The sequence below is a fragment of the Triturus cristatus genome, chromosome 6 (genome assembly GCF_964204655.1).
Source record: "Triturus cristatus chromosome 6, aTriCri1.1, whole genome shotgun sequence".
NCBI lineage: Eukaryota > Metazoa > Chordata > Amphibia > Caudata > Salamandridae > Triturus > Triturus cristatus.
This window is the reverse complement of record NC_140589.1, coordinates 1,722,329,927-1,722,349,591: the sequence shown is the minus strand read 5'-3', so window position 1 is coordinate 1,722,349,591 and position 19,665 is coordinate 1,722,329,927. Positions and strand designations below refer to the sequence as shown.

The following is a 19,665-nucleotide window of genomic DNA, read 5'->3' as shown; positions in this document are numbered from 1 at the left end:
CCAGACTGGTTCCCGCTTCTTTGCAAAAGAGAAGCACCCCAGACCTTCCTGGTCTGCACCAGAAGCAAGTCCTCCGTTCTTCGTGGGTTCCGCTTGCCAAGGCTTGGTGAGTTCGACTTCGATGCCGCCGACAGCAAGAGCCTTCGTGGGACAGCTCGCCTCCTGGTCCTGGTCGTCCTCGACGTCTCCTGGTACCCATGGCTGCAGCGACAAGCTTCACCTTTCACCTGCAATCTTCACGACCTCGCCTGGTTCCTTCCTGGTTCCACGTGGTCACTGGCTAGTGACCTTGACTCTGTCCCTTCTGCTTGCAGGTATCCCCTCTTCTTGATCCCAGCCTTGGGATCCACCGGACACTCTTCACTGACTGCCTGTCAGCAACTTTCCTTCAGGCATCCATAGAAGTCCACGACGAAACCCGACGCAAGTTCACACCTATGCACCCGCAGCCCGTGGGCTAGGTAACTTGGGTACTTCGGTGCTCACAAGGGTAGTGACTATCCTAGGGTCTAGTTTCCGAGTCTCGACTCTCTAGCTGCTTCAGAAGTGTCCTTAAACTGTTAAATTCTAACTGCTAGTAATTCTATCGACTTTTACGCATTACGCGTGAGTGTTTCCACTCTGCACCTGAATCCCGTGGGCCTCCCACTTCCTAACTGTTGCTAGTGTAGTGTAGCCCCATCGATGCCCTAGGCCTATCCTATTTCCGTGACAGTGGTCCTTATACCACTTCTTTAGTATATGGTTTGCGTGGCCCCTAGGGCCTAACTGTATTACTTACCTGTGTGACTTAATGTATGCATAAATAAGACTGTGTTGTACTTGCCTCTAATCTCCTAAAGAGTGCTGAGGGTTTGACTAGAATAAATACACTTTATTTTTTATATATATATATATATATATATATATCTGTTGTGGTGTCCTTTCATTTGGTATTCAAGGGATTATATATGGTATCACAGCTGGCTTCACATGCCATTCAGAGTTTAGCCTAAGACTGCTCTTGTCCATGCTACCACTAGGATAGCTGGTCTATAAGGTTGACTTTACAACCCATCACCATAAGGGTTGTTTGGACTGATATAAGGTGTACACTAGAACTAGTGACATCATACATCAGGCCAACTTCTCACATACAGTACCCTTTCTTTCAGTCCTGACTAACACAACCTAAGAGACATTCTGTCCCTTCTGAACAAAAGGCCCTTGGACCTCCACTGCCTACGGGCCATGGTCGGCACCGAAAGACTGATTCGGAGGCTGTCTTTGGGCTTACCACCAAAACACCGAAAACCGTCAATTTTGACAATACCGAGCCGACCAGCCCATCTTTGGATCCGAGACGATCTTTGGTGCCAAAAAACACAAACGCACCTCTGTTCCGAAACCTGCTCTGAAATCTGATCCTGGCAAGCCTTTGAACCTTTTCTCCACAAATTACAAGAGAAACTGGATGCTCTTCAAAAGCAAATACACATCCAGCACCACACAGGGAGCGTTCTTGCAAAACTTTCGGTTCCGGCTCCACAGCCATCAAAGACAACTCTCCTTTGAAGAGGCTATTGATACACCGATACCTGCCACACAGAAGAAGGTGGACAAGTTCACCGTTCCTTTACCACTCCCACAGCCAAGGTCCACCACCACCTCCACCAGTCACCTTCTCCAAAACACTCTGATGGAGGTCCCTTGGACATAACGCATCAAGGGTCTCCACACTCTTACACAGGTGGACTTTTAGCAGGAGATAACACTTATGGTTCACCACCACCTCAAACCAACCCCTGGACCGCATATGATGTAGACCTTCCAGGGGACAATGATCCAGACCTATACCCCACTCGTCCATCTCCTACTGATGATTTCACATTGTACCAGGAGCTCATTGGTAGTACCGCTACTTTTTTCATGAGGTAGAGGCACACAAGGAACTTCTGGAACAGGACTTTATTTTTTAAACACTTTCTTCTACACATAGGGCCACCCAATACCTCCCTGTGCTTTAGGGTATGCTACATCATACAGATGACCTCTTTAAAGACCCTGCTAGAGCCAGAATCATCACTCCCATGATGGATAAAAAAGCTAAAGCCTCTCCATGCGACCCTATCTAAATCGGGGAACAGATTCCTCCTGACTTCCTTGTAGTTACCAACGCTTGCAAGCGAGCTACTTCCCAAGCTGCCAGTGATGCATCATCTGTTGACAAGGAAAGCAAACTCATTGAGACCTCTGGTAAAAGGGTGGCAGCTCAATTTGCCAACCATCGCCAACATATTGCCAACTGTAGGAAAGTGCCCTTTTTTGACTTGGTCTCTCCCACTTTTTGGCTAGAGTATCTGATGCAATTTTGACAGAAGTGCACTGGGTTCCTGCTATCCGGTCCCCAGTGCCAGATCTCTTTCCCTGAAACTGTACAATTGTCTCCCCAATTGCCAATACCTTTAGCACCCCTTTGCAAGTCCCTCATAAATGATATCCCTGGTGCCTAGGACACGGAGGTTAAAGAGTGTCTCTGAGGGCTGCACCATGCATTGTGCCACCCTAAGAGACCCCTCGGCAACCAGCATGCAGACTACCATTGCAGGCTGCGTGCCATGGAGCAGAGAAAAGTGAAGACCCGACATGGCACACCTCCTGTGTGCCATGCCTGCAGACACTGCATGCAGTATAGGTAGGTCACCCTTACAGCAGGCCTTTCAGTCCTAAGGAAGAGTGCACTATACTACATGTGTGGACATATCTGCATGAGCAGATATGCCCCTGTGATGTCCATGTCAAATCTTAGATATTGCAAAATGGACAGGAAAGCCATTTTGAGTATGTGTGCTGGACACTGGTGTTTACAAGTTACCCAGCTACATGATAGCTTCACTGAAACAAGACATGGTTGGTATCAAACATATATTAATAAGCCCACACTGATTCTAGTAATGGATTTATTAATGCATGCACCCAGAGGGCACCTTAAAGGTGCTCCCTGAAACCTACCGGCTACCTGTGTACTGGCTGACTGAAGCAAGGAGCCTGCCACCACAGACCGGTTTCTAACCCCCTGCAGCTGAGATCCCACACTCTGAGGGCAGAAACAATGCCTGCTCCGGCCAGTGGTGTTGTCAACTCTTCCAAGCAGGAGTAATCAGCATTTAATGGCAGGTGGTTTCAAAGGCTTCTGCGGCCTTTGATATGCAACCCTAGGCTTCCCCAGACATGGGAAATACCACTCCCTGCCCTGGGACCATTTGGCACCAGGACAGGTGGGAAAATTAGCTTGTCAGGAGGTGTGTTCCCCAGTCTGGCTAGTACAATCCCTAAGGTGGGCTTTCTGTAATGAACATGATTTTTAGAAATCCACTATTTTAGTTTTGACGAATATAGGCTCTCTGGGTCAGGGTTATGCCCACTTCCCATAGTAAGTGGTCCTATAGAGGGTGTAGGCACCCTAAAGGAAAGTAGCCCATTAGGTACTACCGGTCATTCCCCGTATTGCCCCTAACTTAGTGTTTAGTTGGTATTCTTGACACCACTTAAATTTGACGGATCTGAAAGAGACACGTTAGTGATAGATTCCTTACCTTAAAATGTCCCCAGGCGTCAGACTGGATCCGGAAAGGTTGCTAGCAGTACCCCTGCACCTCAGTAGGTGGCGTTGTGCGGCTCCGCATCCGTCGTAGGCGCGGAGATGATGTCACAGAGACTACTAAGGCGCCACCCATACGCGCTGACGTCAGTTCTTTCTTTTTCCGCGCCAGCAAGCGCAGATCTGGTTAGAGTACGTACATTAGTCACTTTTTGACTAGCCTTTTTGAGACTTTTGTCTCCTTTTCTCCTTGGTGCACGTAGGGATGCCTGGCTTTAAGTCTTGAGGGGCCTGCCGTCGCAATATGTAGCTGACGGACCCCATGATGTTTGCCTCTACTGCCTGGAGACAGACCATGACTCCCGGTCCTGCCGGGACTGTCGGGCAATGGCTCCGAAGGCCTTGAGGGAGCGGCGCCGGAAGCTGCTGGAGGTCCGGCACTCGGCCCAGCGCTGTTCCAGGTCCAGGGACCGTTCCCAGGAAACTCACAGGGCCGCAGCAAGAATTTCTTGCTACCATGGACCGCCTTTTTAGGCCTCGGGCTCCCGCCGGCGCGCCTTCAGGCCCCACGGTCCAGTGTCCGGATCCTGTTGGGCCACCGGCGGATCCAGCTTCAGCGCCACAGGATCCTGCGCCGTTGGCTCTGGCCCCGGCACCATAAGGGCCAGCACTGCCTGCTCTGGCCCCAGCGCCACCCTCTGCTCCGGCGCCGCAGTGGGTGCCATTTGTCCCGCCCTTGCCCCGGTTCTAGGACCATTTTGTACCTACCTGGGAAATATTGGCTCTGTTTTCTTTACATTTTTAAAATTGGGACACGGCGCCGGCTTGGCCCCGGCCGGCGCCGTTCCCGGGTGCCGTTTCCGGCGCCGTATGTTCCTTCTCCGGCTCCAGCTCTGCCGCCACGGTCTGTTCCCCATGTGACCGAGGTGGACGACGACTGGGAGGGGTCGGAGGACCCTCTTGCCCATCAGTGTGACTCCGAGCAGGACTGGGTGGACGACTTGGAGGACGCCGGCGACCTTGATGTCTCTTCTGACCTGGGATTTGCCTCTCCCCCGCCTACCATCGAGGAGGGCGCCTCCTACACGATGGTGCTCCGTCGGGCGGCTGAGGTCCTCCACCTTGAACTTCCTACGGTGGCCCTCAAAACTAATCTCCTCACTGAGGTGCTCCAGACGGCGTCCACTTCGTCAGAGCCCCTGCTCCCCTTTAACGACGCCCTCACTGAGGTCTTGTTGGACACTTGGTCGCGACCAGCCACAGGGGCCCCTGTGAATAAGAATGTCGCCAGGCGTCATCGTCTGGCGCCTGGTGACCCTGCGTTTCTGACCACTCATCCTACGCCTGAGAGCCTGGTCATCCAAGCCTCAACGTCACAGAGTGCCTTTCCTACGGCTCTGTCGGATAAGGACTCTAAGAAGCTGGAGAAGTTGGGTAAACGGTTGTTCTCTTCGGCTAGCTTGGGGCTGCGGTCAGTGAACACCCCCTGCTTATTGGGCCGCTATTCCCACGCGGTGTGGGATACAGTTGCACAGGTGTTGCCTCAGTGTCCTGAGGAGACCCACGCTGTGCTGTCACAAGTTGTTGCGGAGGGTAAGGATGCAGCTAAGTTCGCCATTCAGTGTGGTTTGGACACCGCGGACTCATTGGGCAGGGCAATTTCTACGACTGTGGCGCTTCGTCGCCACGCCTGGTTGAGATCTACCGGGTTCTCGCCAGATGTCCAAAGCTCGCTCATGGACATGCCCTTTGATGGCACTCTCTTGTTTGGCGATAAGGCCGACCGTGCACTGGAGCGTTTTAAGGATTTGCGGGCCACGGCCAAGTCCTTGGGTCTTTCCGCAAAAAGCCCGGCCACTTCTGGTTTTCGTTCCTTTTGTGGCCATGGTAGAGGCGCCCAGGCACGTTCCTTCAGCAAGCTTGTGCAGAACCAGCCTCCAGCGCGGACGCGGGTTCCGCAGGGGTGGCTCTAGGATTCAGCGTGGGGGTCAGTCCACCTCTGCCCCCGCTGCTTCTACCTCCAAACCTTCCTAATCCGACCTTTGTGGAGCACCCCACGCCGGTGGGTGGCAGGATCCACCACCATCTCCCCCACCGGCGCGATATCACATTGGACAAGTGGGTGTTGCAGATCATCCGCAGGGGTTACTCCCTTCCCTTTCAGTCCTCTCCTCCAGCCATGCCACCTCGGTGCCACCGCATGTCGGGGGATTACTTGGTACTTCTCCAGCAGGAAGTTACGGCCCTCTTGGCCAAAGGGGCCGTTGAGTGCGGTCCTGGGCTGTAAGTAGGGAGTGGTTGCTATTCCCACTACTTTCTGGTCCCCAAGAAGGACAAAGAGGGCTTGCGCCCCATCTTGGACCTCCGGAACGTCAATCGCTTCCTCCGGAAGGAGAAGTTCAAATTGCTGACTCTGGCTCAGGTCCTGGCTGCCCTTGACCCTGGAGACTGGATGGTAGCGTTGGACTTGCAGGACGCATATTTTCACATCCCCGTCCTGCCGGCCCACCGGCGTTACCTGCAGTTCACGGTAGGTCAGGAGCATTTTAAGTTTACCGTGCTCCCCTTTGGCCTTACCAGCGCCCCTCGGGTGTTCACAAAAGGGATGGCGGTGGTCGCAGCTCATCTGCGCAGGTCAGGGGTGTCAGTCTTTCCCTACCTCGACGACTGGTTGTTGAAGGCGGGCTCGCCCCAGGCAGTAGTCAACCACCTCCAGACTACGGCCGACCTCCTGCGTTTGCTGGGTTTCTCCATCAACGTGCTGAAGTCGCACCTGAGTCCCTCACAGAAGCTCCCTTTCATCAGAGCAGTTCTGGATTCAACGCTGTTTCGGGTTTATCCTCCCGAGCAGCGAGTCTTGGATATTCAGGCTATGATTCTGATCTTTCAGCCTCTGTCCCGGGTTTCAGTCCGGAAGACCCTCCGGCTTCTGGGCCTGATGGCCTCCTGCATCCTGCTGGTGACACATGCCAGATGGCATATGCGGGCTCTGCAGTGGGACCTGAAGTTCCAGTGGGCACAGCATCAGGGGCAACCTGTCCGATCATGTTCGGATCTCGGAGGGCACTGCACGGCAATTGCAGTAGTGGCTCACGAATCGCGATTGGGTCAATGGCAGGTCCCTCTCCCTTCCCCCAACCGGAGCACACAGTAGTGACGGATGCGTCCCTCGTGGGATGGGGAAGGCACTTGGGAGAGGCGGAGATCAGAGGCCTCTGGTCTCCGGCAGTGTCCCGGCTCCATATCAATCTGTTGGGCTTCGGGCGATCCGTCTTGCACTGAAGGCATTCCTTCCCTCTGTCCGGGGACAGGTAGTGCAGGTGTTCACGGACAACACCACCGCCATGTGGTATTGCAATAAACAGGGCGGGCTGGGGTCCTGGACCCTATGTCAGGAGGCTCTGTGCCTCTAGACCTGGCTGGTACATCAAGGCATTACCTTGATGGTTCAACACCTGGCAGGTTCTCTGAATGCCAGGGCGGACAAACTCAGCCGCTGGTGCTTGATGGATCACGAATGGCGTGGCGCATGGTCTCTTTCAGCAGTGGGGAGAGCCTTGTTTAGGTCTATTAGCCACCGAAGAGAACGTGCAATGTCTTCAGTTCTGCGCTTTAGAATTTTCTAAGGCGGCACTTGCTAGCTGACGCTTTTCGTCGCGAGTAGAGTTGCGGTCTATTGTACGCCTTTCCGCCTATACCACTTCTGCCCAGAGTGCGGAAGAAGATTCGGCGCGTCCAGGCCCAAGTCATCCTTGTGGCTCCGGATTGGGCATGAAGATACTGGTATCCCGACCTACTCAGCATGGCAATCGATCCCCCGATCCGTCTGTCTCTTTGGGAGGATCTTCTGTCACAGCAGCAGGGTATGGTCCTCCACCCGAACCTGCCCAGCCACCACCTCCATGCCTGGAGATTGAGCGGTGACAGTTGACAGCTTTTGACCTTCCTCCCGAAGTCTGTAATGTCATCTTGGCAGCCAGGCATCCCTCCACCTGCAGATGAAGCAAGTTTGTGGCATGGTGCACAGCAAAGGCTGTAGATCCCCTTTCTGCCCCTGTTTCGGGGTTCTCTTGTATACTCTTTCTTTGGCCCAGCAAGGCTCTGCTCTGGGCACTCTTAAAGGCTACCTTTCGGCCAGATCTGCCTTTCTTCGCCTTCCTGATCAGCCTTCTCTTTTCAAGTCCCCTATTGTAAATAGGTTTCTAAAGGGCATTACTCGCCTCTTTCCTCCTCTGCTCATAATGCCTCAGTGGGACTTGAACCTGGTCTTAACCTATTTTATGTGCGTTCCCTTCGAGCCTCTTCACAACTGTCCTCTCGGGCTCCTCACTCTGAAGACAGCTTTTCTAATTGCCATCACTTCTACTTGCAGAGTGAGTGAGCTTCAGGCTTTGTTTTCCAAACCTCCTTTTCTTGCTGTTCATCCGGACAAAGTCCTTCGCACAAGGCCATCTTTTCTTCCCAATGTGGTTACCTGTTTCCATATAGGACAGACCATCACTTTGCCCACCTTCTTTCCACCTCCCCACCCCTTCAAGGAGGAGGGGAGTCTCCACCGTCTGGACCCAAAACGTGTGCTGTCTTTCTATCTCGACTGCACAAAAGATTTCCGGGTGGACGATCAACTCTTTGAATATGTGGGTGCCGAGAAGGATCATGGACTGCCTTTCTGTTGCCAGAGGTCTTTTTGAGCAGAGAAAGGGATAGTTCGATTTTGTGTGCTCTAAAGCCCACTGAGATTAAAGGAGGCCTTACACAGAACCCCCAGATGCAGTCTAATGGTACAAGCTCGTAGAAGTGGTTATAATATAGCTGTGAAACCGAGAAAGATATGTCTGAAAGATAAGGTCTGGGAATCTTTGTCGGAGTCAAGTCTTAACAATGATAATATTGCGTTCTGGCTGATAAATAACTCTCCACAATTGAAAGAAGAGGAACGCCCCAGGATGGAGATTGCAATCTTGGAAGTAGAGTGAATTGACCATTTCTATAGATACTAATGAGCTGTTTGCAGTAGGCCAGGAAACTCCTCTGTTTCCGGTTCCATACTTCATAGCCCAGTTGGTCTCTCTCCTAGCTTAGAGGAGGTTATCAAAACAATAAATGCAAGCAGGGGGTTTGGGGGGGGCATAAGGCCCAGATGGCCTTCCAGTTCACTTGTTTTAAGGCCAACATTTCACTGCGGGCCGTCTATTGACCTTGGTAATAAATGCATGCTGTAGGATAGGATTTTTATCAACGTGGGCCGAGTCAATCATTGTCCCCTGTTATAAAAAGGATGATCTCCTTAATCCTGTGTGACATAAGCCGATTTCTTTACTTGATTCACTAGTGAAGATAGTTGGTCGCATGATATTGAATAGACTACAGTACTGGGCAGAATCCAACAAAATTCTTTCCGACTTACAAGACAGATTTCGCTGTGGCATAGAAACCAGTGAGCAGGGATTGAATTTAAGCATCTTAATTGGGAAGTACACTTAGATTAAAAAGGGAATATGTACTTGGCATTTGTAGACTTGTCGTCCGCGTTTGACTTTCAGTAAGGAGAAGCTGTCAGATATCTTGCCAGACATTGTGGTGGAGATTTTCATTATCCACTTCTTAAAGGAGCAATACTCTTGAAGCAGGGCCAGGGTTTGCTATGGTGCCAGGGGTGAGTGTACGCAATTCTTCAGCATAAAGAGAGGGGTATGGCAGGATTGTGTTTTCTCTCCCTTTTTGATTTTCACTTTACATAAATAGTTTAGGGAGTTAGTTAACAAGTGTAAGGTTCTCCCACAAATTAGGCACAGTACCATCGCAGCCCTCCTCTATGCAGATGACGCTTTATTCATGGCTCGAAATCACCTGGGCCTTCAGAGCCTTCTCACCAACTTTGCTACCTACATGCAGGGCCTAGGACTTTTAGTTAACCAATCCAAAACATTTATTATGAAATGTGAGGGAAGGTCAGCAAAGTGCCATGATATAAAAATGAGACCTTCTCATATCTAGGCATACTTTTTGACAAATAGGATTCATGAGCCCATTCAATCAACACTAGGAAGTAACGGTTCAGGAAATCGACTATAGCTGTGTTGAATTTTGCAAGGAGACCAGGTACGACCCCCCCTCCCCCCTTAATGAAATGATAAAGATCTACAAAGCCAAATGTGTGCCATTGCTACATATGTGGTGGGAGTGTAGGTACACTCTACTTGTACGGTGCTGCCAACGGTGGAAAATGAGTTTCTGAAGCATCTCCTCGCTGTTCCCAAGACCTCTTCGACTGTTTCTCACACGGAATTGGGGGTACCGTTTCTAGTAAATTTGATTGTCACAGCCCATTTAATTATAGCCTAAAATTTGGACATCAGAATTCACTGGTTTAAATCGTGCTTTCATCAGGAATTGTGTTAATCTGAGCTCTTCCTTGTGTATACCATGACTGTCCCATAGCAAAAAACTTTAATTAGACTTGGGGCACCCAGAATTCTTTGAGCAGCCTGAATCCATGGAAGTTATTTACAGAAAAGACTTGAAAATGGAATGCTTGGCATACCTTGAGAAACTCACTGTCAACCGAACTGTTGAAGCCTACTGTGATTAAAAAAAAAAAAAAATTAAAAAAAGTCCATGTTTACTACGTATGATATGCAGCTCTACCTCAAATTTGTACTGGATTATAGACATCGGTTTGCGCTTATTAGTCTTAAAATGGCATCGGCTAATTAGCTTCCCCATAATGAAGGACTGGTCCAAGACTTTAGCAAACTGCCCATGTGATCATGTGTCAACTCTGAGTGCTGTGCATGTAGTAGTGCTTTTCTGTAAAATGTATACCAACCCGAGGATGCGTTATATCATTCCAGTATCAAGATCTCTTGATTTTGTCGAGCTACATATCTCTTTCTACAAACTTTGCTAAAATGGCTATATGTTGCACTATGTCAAGCTACCTTTAATGACAGAAAGAACATGTACAGTATTGTTCTCATGGCTTGGATAGCGATCATTGTCAGAAAGGAATTCCAAATTTGTGCAAAAATTTTCTTATTGTTTATTTTTTAACCTGATTTGGTTTTATTTACCTGCATAAATATTTTAGGATGTTGTGATTTATTCTTTTTTTAATGATTTTAATGAATAAATGAAATCGAATAAAGTATTTAAAATGAAACTATTTGTGTCTTGGTATGAATATTGAAAGCCTATCCATCAGTAATGGTATTATGCAGAATAAAAAAGTTGCTTGTAGCACTTGTTCTTCAGCATTGTTACCCTTCGCAGATTCATAAGCATCCCTCCCCTATCAGGCAGCTTCTAATGCCTAAATGAAAGTGAAGAGATTAAGACGGTCTTCTGCATACTTGTAAGGGGCAATGCAAATTGGAGTCTGTTTGTGGATGTCCCGTAGTGTTATCCACTGTTCCCCCTGTTTCGGCTTCCAGAACCCGTGGCACTGCCCTTTTTTTATCCCTTCGTGTTGAGGGTCATGAAGACACCAACAGGAACAATAGATATTCAGAACATGGTTTATTTTCTACTTTTCTCCCCCCTTGTACTGCTCCTCCTCACTGCACCCTCAAGTATTTAAGATGCAAAAAGAGCATATTCAGATACGATGGGTAAGTCAAGGAGTCAACCCTGTTCTGCCTTTGGTGGTCAAATGGTATGTGATGCTACTTCTGCAACCCTTGCTTTTTTAAGTTTTGTCCTCCATGGTTATATAGTACTCTAATATTTCTGGGTGGAATTATGAAGACCTTTGAATCTGTGGTGAGAAACCATGCTGGAGGTTGACGAGTTGGTTTTCGAGTGCATCTAGTTGTCTGAGCAATTTTATTTTGGCCAAAATGAGGTACCAACCCATAAATATAGTGGTTCCGTACTGACTTTTTTACATAACGTTTTTATTGATTGTTCAAAGAGAAAAGCAAAAAAGAGCAGTGTCTCAGCTGGCAGATACTACGTCCCATAAACATATTGACTTTGTTTGAAAGGAAGCACAGTTTGTTGTCCTTGGGTTGCTATTTGACATTGATCCATCTGGCCATCCTACCCCACATACGTTTCTCTTTACCAATATCATCTTCCTCCTTCTGAAGTTGATTTGTTTGCAGATCAGGGTATTTGGACTTGAGAGCATGATAATTTGTTTTCATTCTTTTGTGCAATTTCAATCAAGCCTGCATTACAATGGACACTTTGTGTTTAAAACTCTGGGGCCTTAATTAGTCTTTATCGCTTGAGGTTGTAAAACGTTGCCATCTCTTTGTCCTGTTCATATATTCAGTCCATTGTAATGTACAGTGTTCAGGTTGTGTCCTGGTCTCTCTGAAGAGGAGTGCGTTATAATTAATTGATAAATGTATAAGTCATGGTCTTGGCTTTACATAGTTTCCCTGTTGCTTGGGCTCAAATCACAACCCTTTCTTAGGCACAGGATATTATAAATTGCTGAGTAGGTATTTTCCTAGGGATTATTACTTGTATTCTATTTATTTGTCTCTTCATTGTACCTGACCTACAACTTTTTTTTTTCTTTTCTTTTTTTAGCAAGAGGAGCTGATGCTGGGAGATCCCTGCCTTAAAGATTTGAAAAAGGGAGACATCATTCAGCTTCAAAGAAGAGGGTTCTACATTTGTGATGAACCCTATGAGCCAGTAAGGTAAGCTGTGTGGAACGATTCCATACTTTGAAATGCAGCAATTGGAAGGAACTTAAAGAGATGGCATTAATACAACATATGAATTTTGGTAGTCTCATTAATTGCTGGCATTTGAAGTATAGTTATTCACCTGCATGTGCTTGGTTGCCACCATGTATTTCTTTACCTTAAGGAATGCGAGTTATTTATCTGAAATAAAAATGACTATGTCTCTTCATAGATGGTTCTTCATAACGTACTAAGAAGCCTCACATAATAAACACAGTGCAGGTCGTAATTAATGCCGCTTATGTGTTTGGTCTTCCAAAGCTCTACAATTTGTTTTTATCCTCAATGTATTATGACGGTGGGGTGGGTGACAATATATCTGCTATTCCCATGGTGCTGTCAAATTGGGATTTAATGCACTTGTTCATCCCTGCTCTGAGGATGCTGTTCTCCTGCTAGAAGCCCATTCGCAAAAAATGAAGTTGCATTAATAAATCACAGGGGATTTACAGGGGTTATCATGCAGTTTGTATGAACCCAGTGAAAGAGATCAATTTAGTTATTGCCACTTGCCTCATCAAAGATGGTAAGTTAACTTATTGAGCAGGGTATGTAGCAGAGGGGCAATGTTCCCCTGCTAGCTTCTAGCCACCTGATCTGTGCATCCACAAGTATGTAAAGCCCTCAATCTCTGCCGCCAAGCCTGATGGTTAACTCTGTTCCCCCACCTCCTCTTTAGTCAGGTACATCACTGATTTAGATTTGTTGAATGTAACGTCGGAGAATTCAACATATACACTCAATATTTTAAGTGCTATGATGCATTCAGCACTTATGCACTTTTTAAAAACTCAGCGCATTAGCCCTCGCTGCTTCACAGAGCGTTCTTAAACTAGTTTTGGCCTCACTGAAACACATACACGCTGCTGTACAGCATGACTGCAAAACATTGCCAAAGTCAATAGTTCTCATAGGTGCAACTTATTGCTTGTTTAGTTTGGAGTGGACATAAGTGAGACTTATGGATACAGTGAGTATATTATGATACACTTTTTGTAGCATGAATCTTTCTGGATTCACATGCTTTGCATTATTCCGCCGTCTAGTGGTTGGATCCAGAATTGTCTATTTTTTCATCTCCCTTTTTTTTTTTTTTTTTTTTTTTTTATAAATAGCATTAGTTGTCTTCCATTTGGTGCTATGTCCCTCCTTTACTGATGTCAGGTGTACGCCCCGGAAGCTCCATAGGGTGGTGGTCAGCCTCACAATCTTTATTCCGCAGAAGTGTCTGGATGCAGGGGAAGGAGCATCTGGATGAGCAGAAAAAATAAGCCTGATTTAAAGGAAAATCACCAGTTTTCGATCAGAGGATAAAACACCGAAGGACGTCAAGGGAAATTACAGTTTTCCACTGTAAACCTCTGGGTTTTCTACCCATATTACCCACATTGTCATTATATATGTGAGCTAGAGAATGCTGTTGCGGCATGGAGCATATTCCATTCAGGGTATACCCTACCTGCCACCAAAACATTTGCTCAAAAAGACAGCCACCAGCTGTAAAACTTATGCCTACCAAAGGATCACCAAACTGCGAAGGATCAGCAATGCCTGCACGAAATTCCAGTCTAAAACATTCAAAGCTAGAGAAAAACACTGCGCCAAGGCACAGTTGCCGAAACCGACTCCCTGGTAGGAGACTGAGACGTACCACAACGATGAGGCACAAGAGGATACTGAGATGGCGCAGAGGCAAGATTCTCATGACAAAGGTGCCAACGTCGAAAGGGAGAAGTGGTTGAAAAAGTCAATGTCTAGAGGCGCCAAAGGCTGCAAACAAAAGGTAACATCCCAAAGTCGACCAGGCAGAGCCGAGGGCTTTGGAATTCAAGCACCCCAAAATCACACTGACCGCAGAATCTGAGATGGAGGGCAAACGCAAGCCCAGACAATCCCTCTGATTCAAACCCTCGGATACTGCAGACAGCAAAGCTTCTGAACTGGCCTCGACCCTTAAGGGTGGTCTAGAGTTCCAGGAGAGTGGAGTAGTACATCAAATGGAGCCTTTCATGCCAAAAAGAAAGTTTGACGATTGACATAAAACAGAAGGCGCTCAGCATCAAAAAGATGTCTAACTAAAAGTCGTCAGAGGTTGAAGAACTAGAACTGCTGGTGAAGAATTCTTAGGCAAGGAACTTGACAAAGGATCCTATCAGCCGGTCATTTTTTTTAAAGAAGAGACCTCCGAAGAAGTCTGATACATCCGAAGAAGGCTGACAGGACATCAAAACCGATTCACCAGAGGAGGGAGTATATACACACCCCTCAGGACCTTCAACGCTAGACTAAACTGCTGTGTTCGAGGCATATGAGCTGCAGATTACACACTATGCATAGATCGCCATCTGGTGTTGGGCCCGGATGTTTGCACTTGTTTTTGTCCTGGAAAGTCTTTGGAAGTCACGAGGTAGGTGACTCCTCCTTAGGACGATCGTGCGCATGGGCATCGGCTCCATCCTCCGATTGTTTTTTTCCGCCATTAGGCTCGGATGTGTTTCTCGCGCTCCAGTTCGGAACCGTTAACGATTCTACTTTCGACGCACAATCCTTCACCCTTTTCGATGGTATTGTCTCGATCGCGTTTCCCAATCGACACGAGTCTCAACAGCTTCGAAGTCTTCGATTCCGGTCGTCGACGAAGGCCTTCGGGCCTACCTGGGCCTTATCTTCTGGCTCATGGAAAGGACACCGTTCAAGAAGTGTCCTTAATGTGGGTCGAAGTTTCCCCACACCGATCTGCATGAGGTGTGCAACCTCTGCCTGTCACCGGAGCACGAGGCCAGAGACTGTCCAGCTTGCGCCACTTTCAGCTCCAAGAAGACCATTCGGGACCGACAAGCACGAAGAACCATGGCCCGCTTGTCGGCATCCATCCCCGACGACATCTTCCAAGAGGGTGTCGACGTGCCAGAGCCGGAGCGGGTCGAAGAAGGCCTCATCAGCGCCTCCGAAGCAGATGACTCAGACGTCTAGGACATCACTTGGGCACAGCGGGTCGGAAGTAGAGCCGTCGCCCCCAACCCCCCCCTTCTATACCATCTAAAGAGACTGTTTCCCATACCCCGCCCTTGGGCCCGGCAAAGAAGCCTACTAAGCTTTCAGGCGACTCGTGCTCGAGTCAGCCTACCCTCGGTGCCGAAACACACTCACCGGCACCAAGAAAATCTTTCCCCCTCCTCATCCACGCCGACCGCTGCTTCCACATCTAAGCACTCAGCACCGAAGACAAGCACCGGCTCCTCAACACCAAAAACACACTCTGAGTCGAGCAAAAAACTGCCCTCAAAGGACTCGCATGCTGCGGGGCTGAAAAAGGCCTCTGAACCGAAGAAACCGGTTCCACCGCCCATAGAAACTGTAAAAACCCACAGTTCTAAACCAAAAGAGCACAGAACCGCTACTAAGCTGGCGCCGAAAAAACCTCCGGTGCTGAAGGATCTGCCTCCTACAGAAGAACTGTTTCAACCAGATCCAACTCAAAAAACTCTTATAAAGGTTTTTAAAACTGGTCACTTGACACTTAGCTCCAAGAATAGACCACTGGATACGCCTGCACCGGCTCCACCACCTAGAAAGAGGGACATTGACACCTCTCCTCTACGGATCCCTTCTCCTGCTCTTCCTCCTTCCCTTTCTCCTACACCATCCCCTACTCCAGTGGATGATGATGACGATAACAGGCCTCCTCCTCCCCCCCCCCCCCCCCCCCCCCCCGAGGACACCATGGGCATTAACCAGCTTATCCACAGAGCTGTCCAGTACCACGGGGTTGAATTACACACACACCTTTCCATAAGAAAGAAAGGAGCAACACACTCCTTTATACTCCTTTATAGCAAATGTTTTGATCCGCGACGTCTACACAGCAACAACATGGCCCTCTGTCCATACGTATATTAGACACTATTGTGATAATATTGAAGGTAACAAGGAAATGCAGCTGTGATAGAACATTCTTAAATACTTATTCACAAATACAACCTTTTTTCCACCCAACTTTCTGCAGGATAATGGAACAGTGATGTTTAATTGTAACGTTTAATCTATAGAGAGCATGAAAATCCAGAAATCTTTATGCTGCAAAACAAAATGGTCACTTACCCATAGGAGTAGTTTTTCCAGATTTAAGACTTTGTTTTCACATGCTACCCTCTCACCCCATGCAGAAAACGAGAGCAAAATTTGTTGAGGGAGATTAACTTAACATGAAGGAAGTCCCTGCCAAAGATAAAAGCTGAATAAAAGAATTTGAAGTTGGCAACCACGCTGTGGGGCTTCCACAGCGTAAATGATAGTCCTAGCACTAAATGTTCGACGAGTTGAATGCTCCACACTGAGTTGTTTTTCAGCCTAAAAATGATTTTAGGTGGTTGTATTCATATCCATCTGATGCTAAGACTGAAATAATGATCATATTTTTAAACAACACAACAGATGCATGCCCACAAAATTTATATCTTCTGTTGTGGTTGATCGGCTCTCTTGTTTTTAGGCAAGAGCTGACTGAACCAAAAGAAAAAGGGCCATAGTGTGGAGTGGGGTACATTTAGACATTTGTTCGCCAAACATTTGTAAGTGGCTCTGCCACAATACTCGCATTCTTTCAGTGGCATTGGCTTTTTAGAAAATGTTAGGTTAGTCCTGTAAACCAGAAAGCAAAATTCTTGGCATAGGATCTGCTTGTGTGACTTGGTGACTCTGGTCTCTGGTAATCTGTGTTCTAACCCTGGCTTCGCTATTTGACCAACATGATCCAGTGACAAAAAATCTTTTCATCTCTGTGGCCTAGCTCCCTCAACGTAACGTGAAGTAAATACCAGTATTAGACCTATGAAAATGGTCATTCACAATCACATTGCTCTAGATGTTTAGTTGGTTACATCTGATGTCAAAGGGCTTCTTATTGATGTAAAATCAGTTTACAGTTGTGAAATATAAAGTTTGAGGCAATTCAGAAAAAGCTCAAAGTAGACTCTTTAAGTGCTAGTGACATTCAAATTCACCGATAGTGAAGAAATGATTAAGGTTTTCCATCTGTCTAGTGAATAAAAGCATTTTGCTACTGGAGTAAACAAATGACGGATTTCAGTGGGAATATTCCTGAACCAACCATCAAATACCATAGTGTTTAAAAAAAGAGATGAACTTGCAGACTGATAACTTAATGCATGCAATAATTTAGCAAAGTGGCTGCTTCCCGTCATATCTTTAGTGTAAATATATTGGTTTCTCAAGCAAAAATGCAACCCAACTCTCTGAATATTGGTGTGCATCATCTTAGTGCTTAGGTTTTGCTCGCACTTCTTTTGTTTACCTTTCATAGAAATTGCCTGATTGAATTGCCTAATTTATCAAGATTGCAGACCTCTTTTAATTTCTTTAGCTACTGATTTAGGGCAGGTGCAAAAACAAATTAAATTAACGTTTTCTTCTGACTTTGAGATGTGACTACTAATTCAATTTGATTCCTTCGTCCTAAATTAGATGGTGAGATTGAATCAACCTTGGTAAATAAAAAGGCTAAGTATCTAACAAACTCACTGTAGTAGTGGCTAGAGATGTAGCCAAGAAACCAGTGCTTGTAAATGATTTCTTTAATCTATAGATTTCTATAGCCCAATTAACTGTTTACCCTTCTTTGATTTAATATTCTGCTCTGTAAACATGTCTTTTATTTTCTCTAGTCCACACAGCTGCAAAGAAGCTCCCTGCCTCCTAATTTACATTCCTGATGGACACACAAAAGAAATGCCAACATCTGGCTCCAAAGAAAAGACCAAGTCTGAAGCAGCCAAGAAGGAGGTAAGTACTGCTATAATTGATCTACAGATGCAGTATCCCTTACTTTACACTAATGCGTGCATTTGAAAAGAACAAGCATTCTTGCATCATCGTTTTAAGCAAGGTTCATAGATGGGTTTACGCTTAATTGACTCAAATGATTCATTGCATTATTAGCTCCACAACCAAAAGCCCTCCCATGCCAAAAAAAGCTGACTTCCACACGGCTGCCTTATGACCTTCTCTTTGCCATCTGACAACCCATAAAGCTGCTCAAAGTGAAAGGTAATGTTGGTGCAAAAGATACTTGGTGAGTTGAAAATGCTTGCTGGACCCCCATGGGTATAGCCAGATCGTTTAATTTACCAGATTACCAGTGCAGTAGAAGTAAAACCACAGATAGGCTCTTTGTGTGCCCTTGGCCACACACCTTGCATCAACTGATAAGCTAGCAGAAAGATTGAAGGGAAGAGACAGAGGAACTGTAGGTCTTTGGAGATGGTTGCGAGCGAGAAAAGTATGTATTTCTTAAATATCTTTGATGGATCTTCCCTACCTCTCCTCTCTCTGCCTCAAGTTATTATCTGAATACTTCTCTCCATGAGCTGTGTTTTTAAAGCCACAGGAGGCTGAACACTTGTGGATGCAAATGATGCCTTCTGTGCCATCAGAGATCATTGGTTTACCTCCGGTTGTAAATTGCTATCCCTTGTCTTTTCAAAAAAAGCATATGATTGTATCAATCTGGTACTGGCAAATATTCAAAGAAGTGGAGAACTTTCGGGAACATAGAATAGGCGTCAGAGAAATTATCAGACATACATTCTTTAAACATTTTCTGTACAGTGTGCACCATAAATACAAATATTGACCTAACCCAAATTTCTTCTGTATTGCTGTTCTTTATTTTCAATTTGAACGGATCTGCAGCTGGCTCACTCTCAAAGTGCAGAAGTTACTGAAAGGGCATTGAGTTATGTTAAAACTCTTTAGCCTACCTATAGACAGCTTTACGGTTTCAGGTTTCAATTTAGCTCTTTCGTCTTTGGGTGAGCTACAATATTATCTGCCTATGCCTTCCTGCACTATTGAGACTCTGTTGCAGCTTATCAGTGAATTTTGATTTTTCTTGGTGCGTGGACTCTGTAGAACCAGGACCTGTTTACTTATCAAATTTATGAATCTGCTTCAGAGGTTTCACTTTGTGGTGTAAGAAGAGGATTAGGAAAGCATCTGACAAAGGCAAGTACCTTTACATATACTGTAGTAGGGTGTGTTGTTTCAGAGTCCTATTTAAAATGATCTATTGAAGGGCAGAATGCTATTCTATGAACCTAATAAACATTAGAGATCTGATAGATTCTGCTTTAGTCTTTTCATTGGGTTATGCAAGTCGGGGGATTGCCAAAAATAAGAGACCGTCTGGATTCCTGAAGGAAAAGTGTTCTCCAGCAGCATGAAGTTGACAGCGGCCAAATACGAGACCTGAAAAATACTAGTACATGGCTTCAAATCACTCCTGTGTAGAGAGCATATGTGAAAGGATGGAAAACCCTTCCCTTTGGTTGTGGGGCAACCGGATGACTAAGTTCTGATGGGGGC

General features: G+C 46.7%; 1 protein-coding gene across 2 annotated transcripts in view; it reads left to right on the top strand.

The window, feature by feature from the left end:
- Positions 1–19,665, top strand: part of EPRS1 (glutamyl-prolyl-tRNA synthetase 1) — a 483,086-nt gene that overhangs the window by 189,273 nt on the left and 274,148 nt on the right. For both annotated transcript variants that reach the window (XM_085612943.1, XM_085612942.1), the window contains exons 16-17: positions 12,122–12,234; positions 17,967–18,084. In XM_085612943.1, the coding sequence (XP_085469069.1) occupies positions 12,122–12,234; positions 17,967–18,084 (231 nt within the window). The remainder of the gene's footprint in view (positions 1–12,121; positions 12,235–17,966; positions 18,085–19,665) is intronic.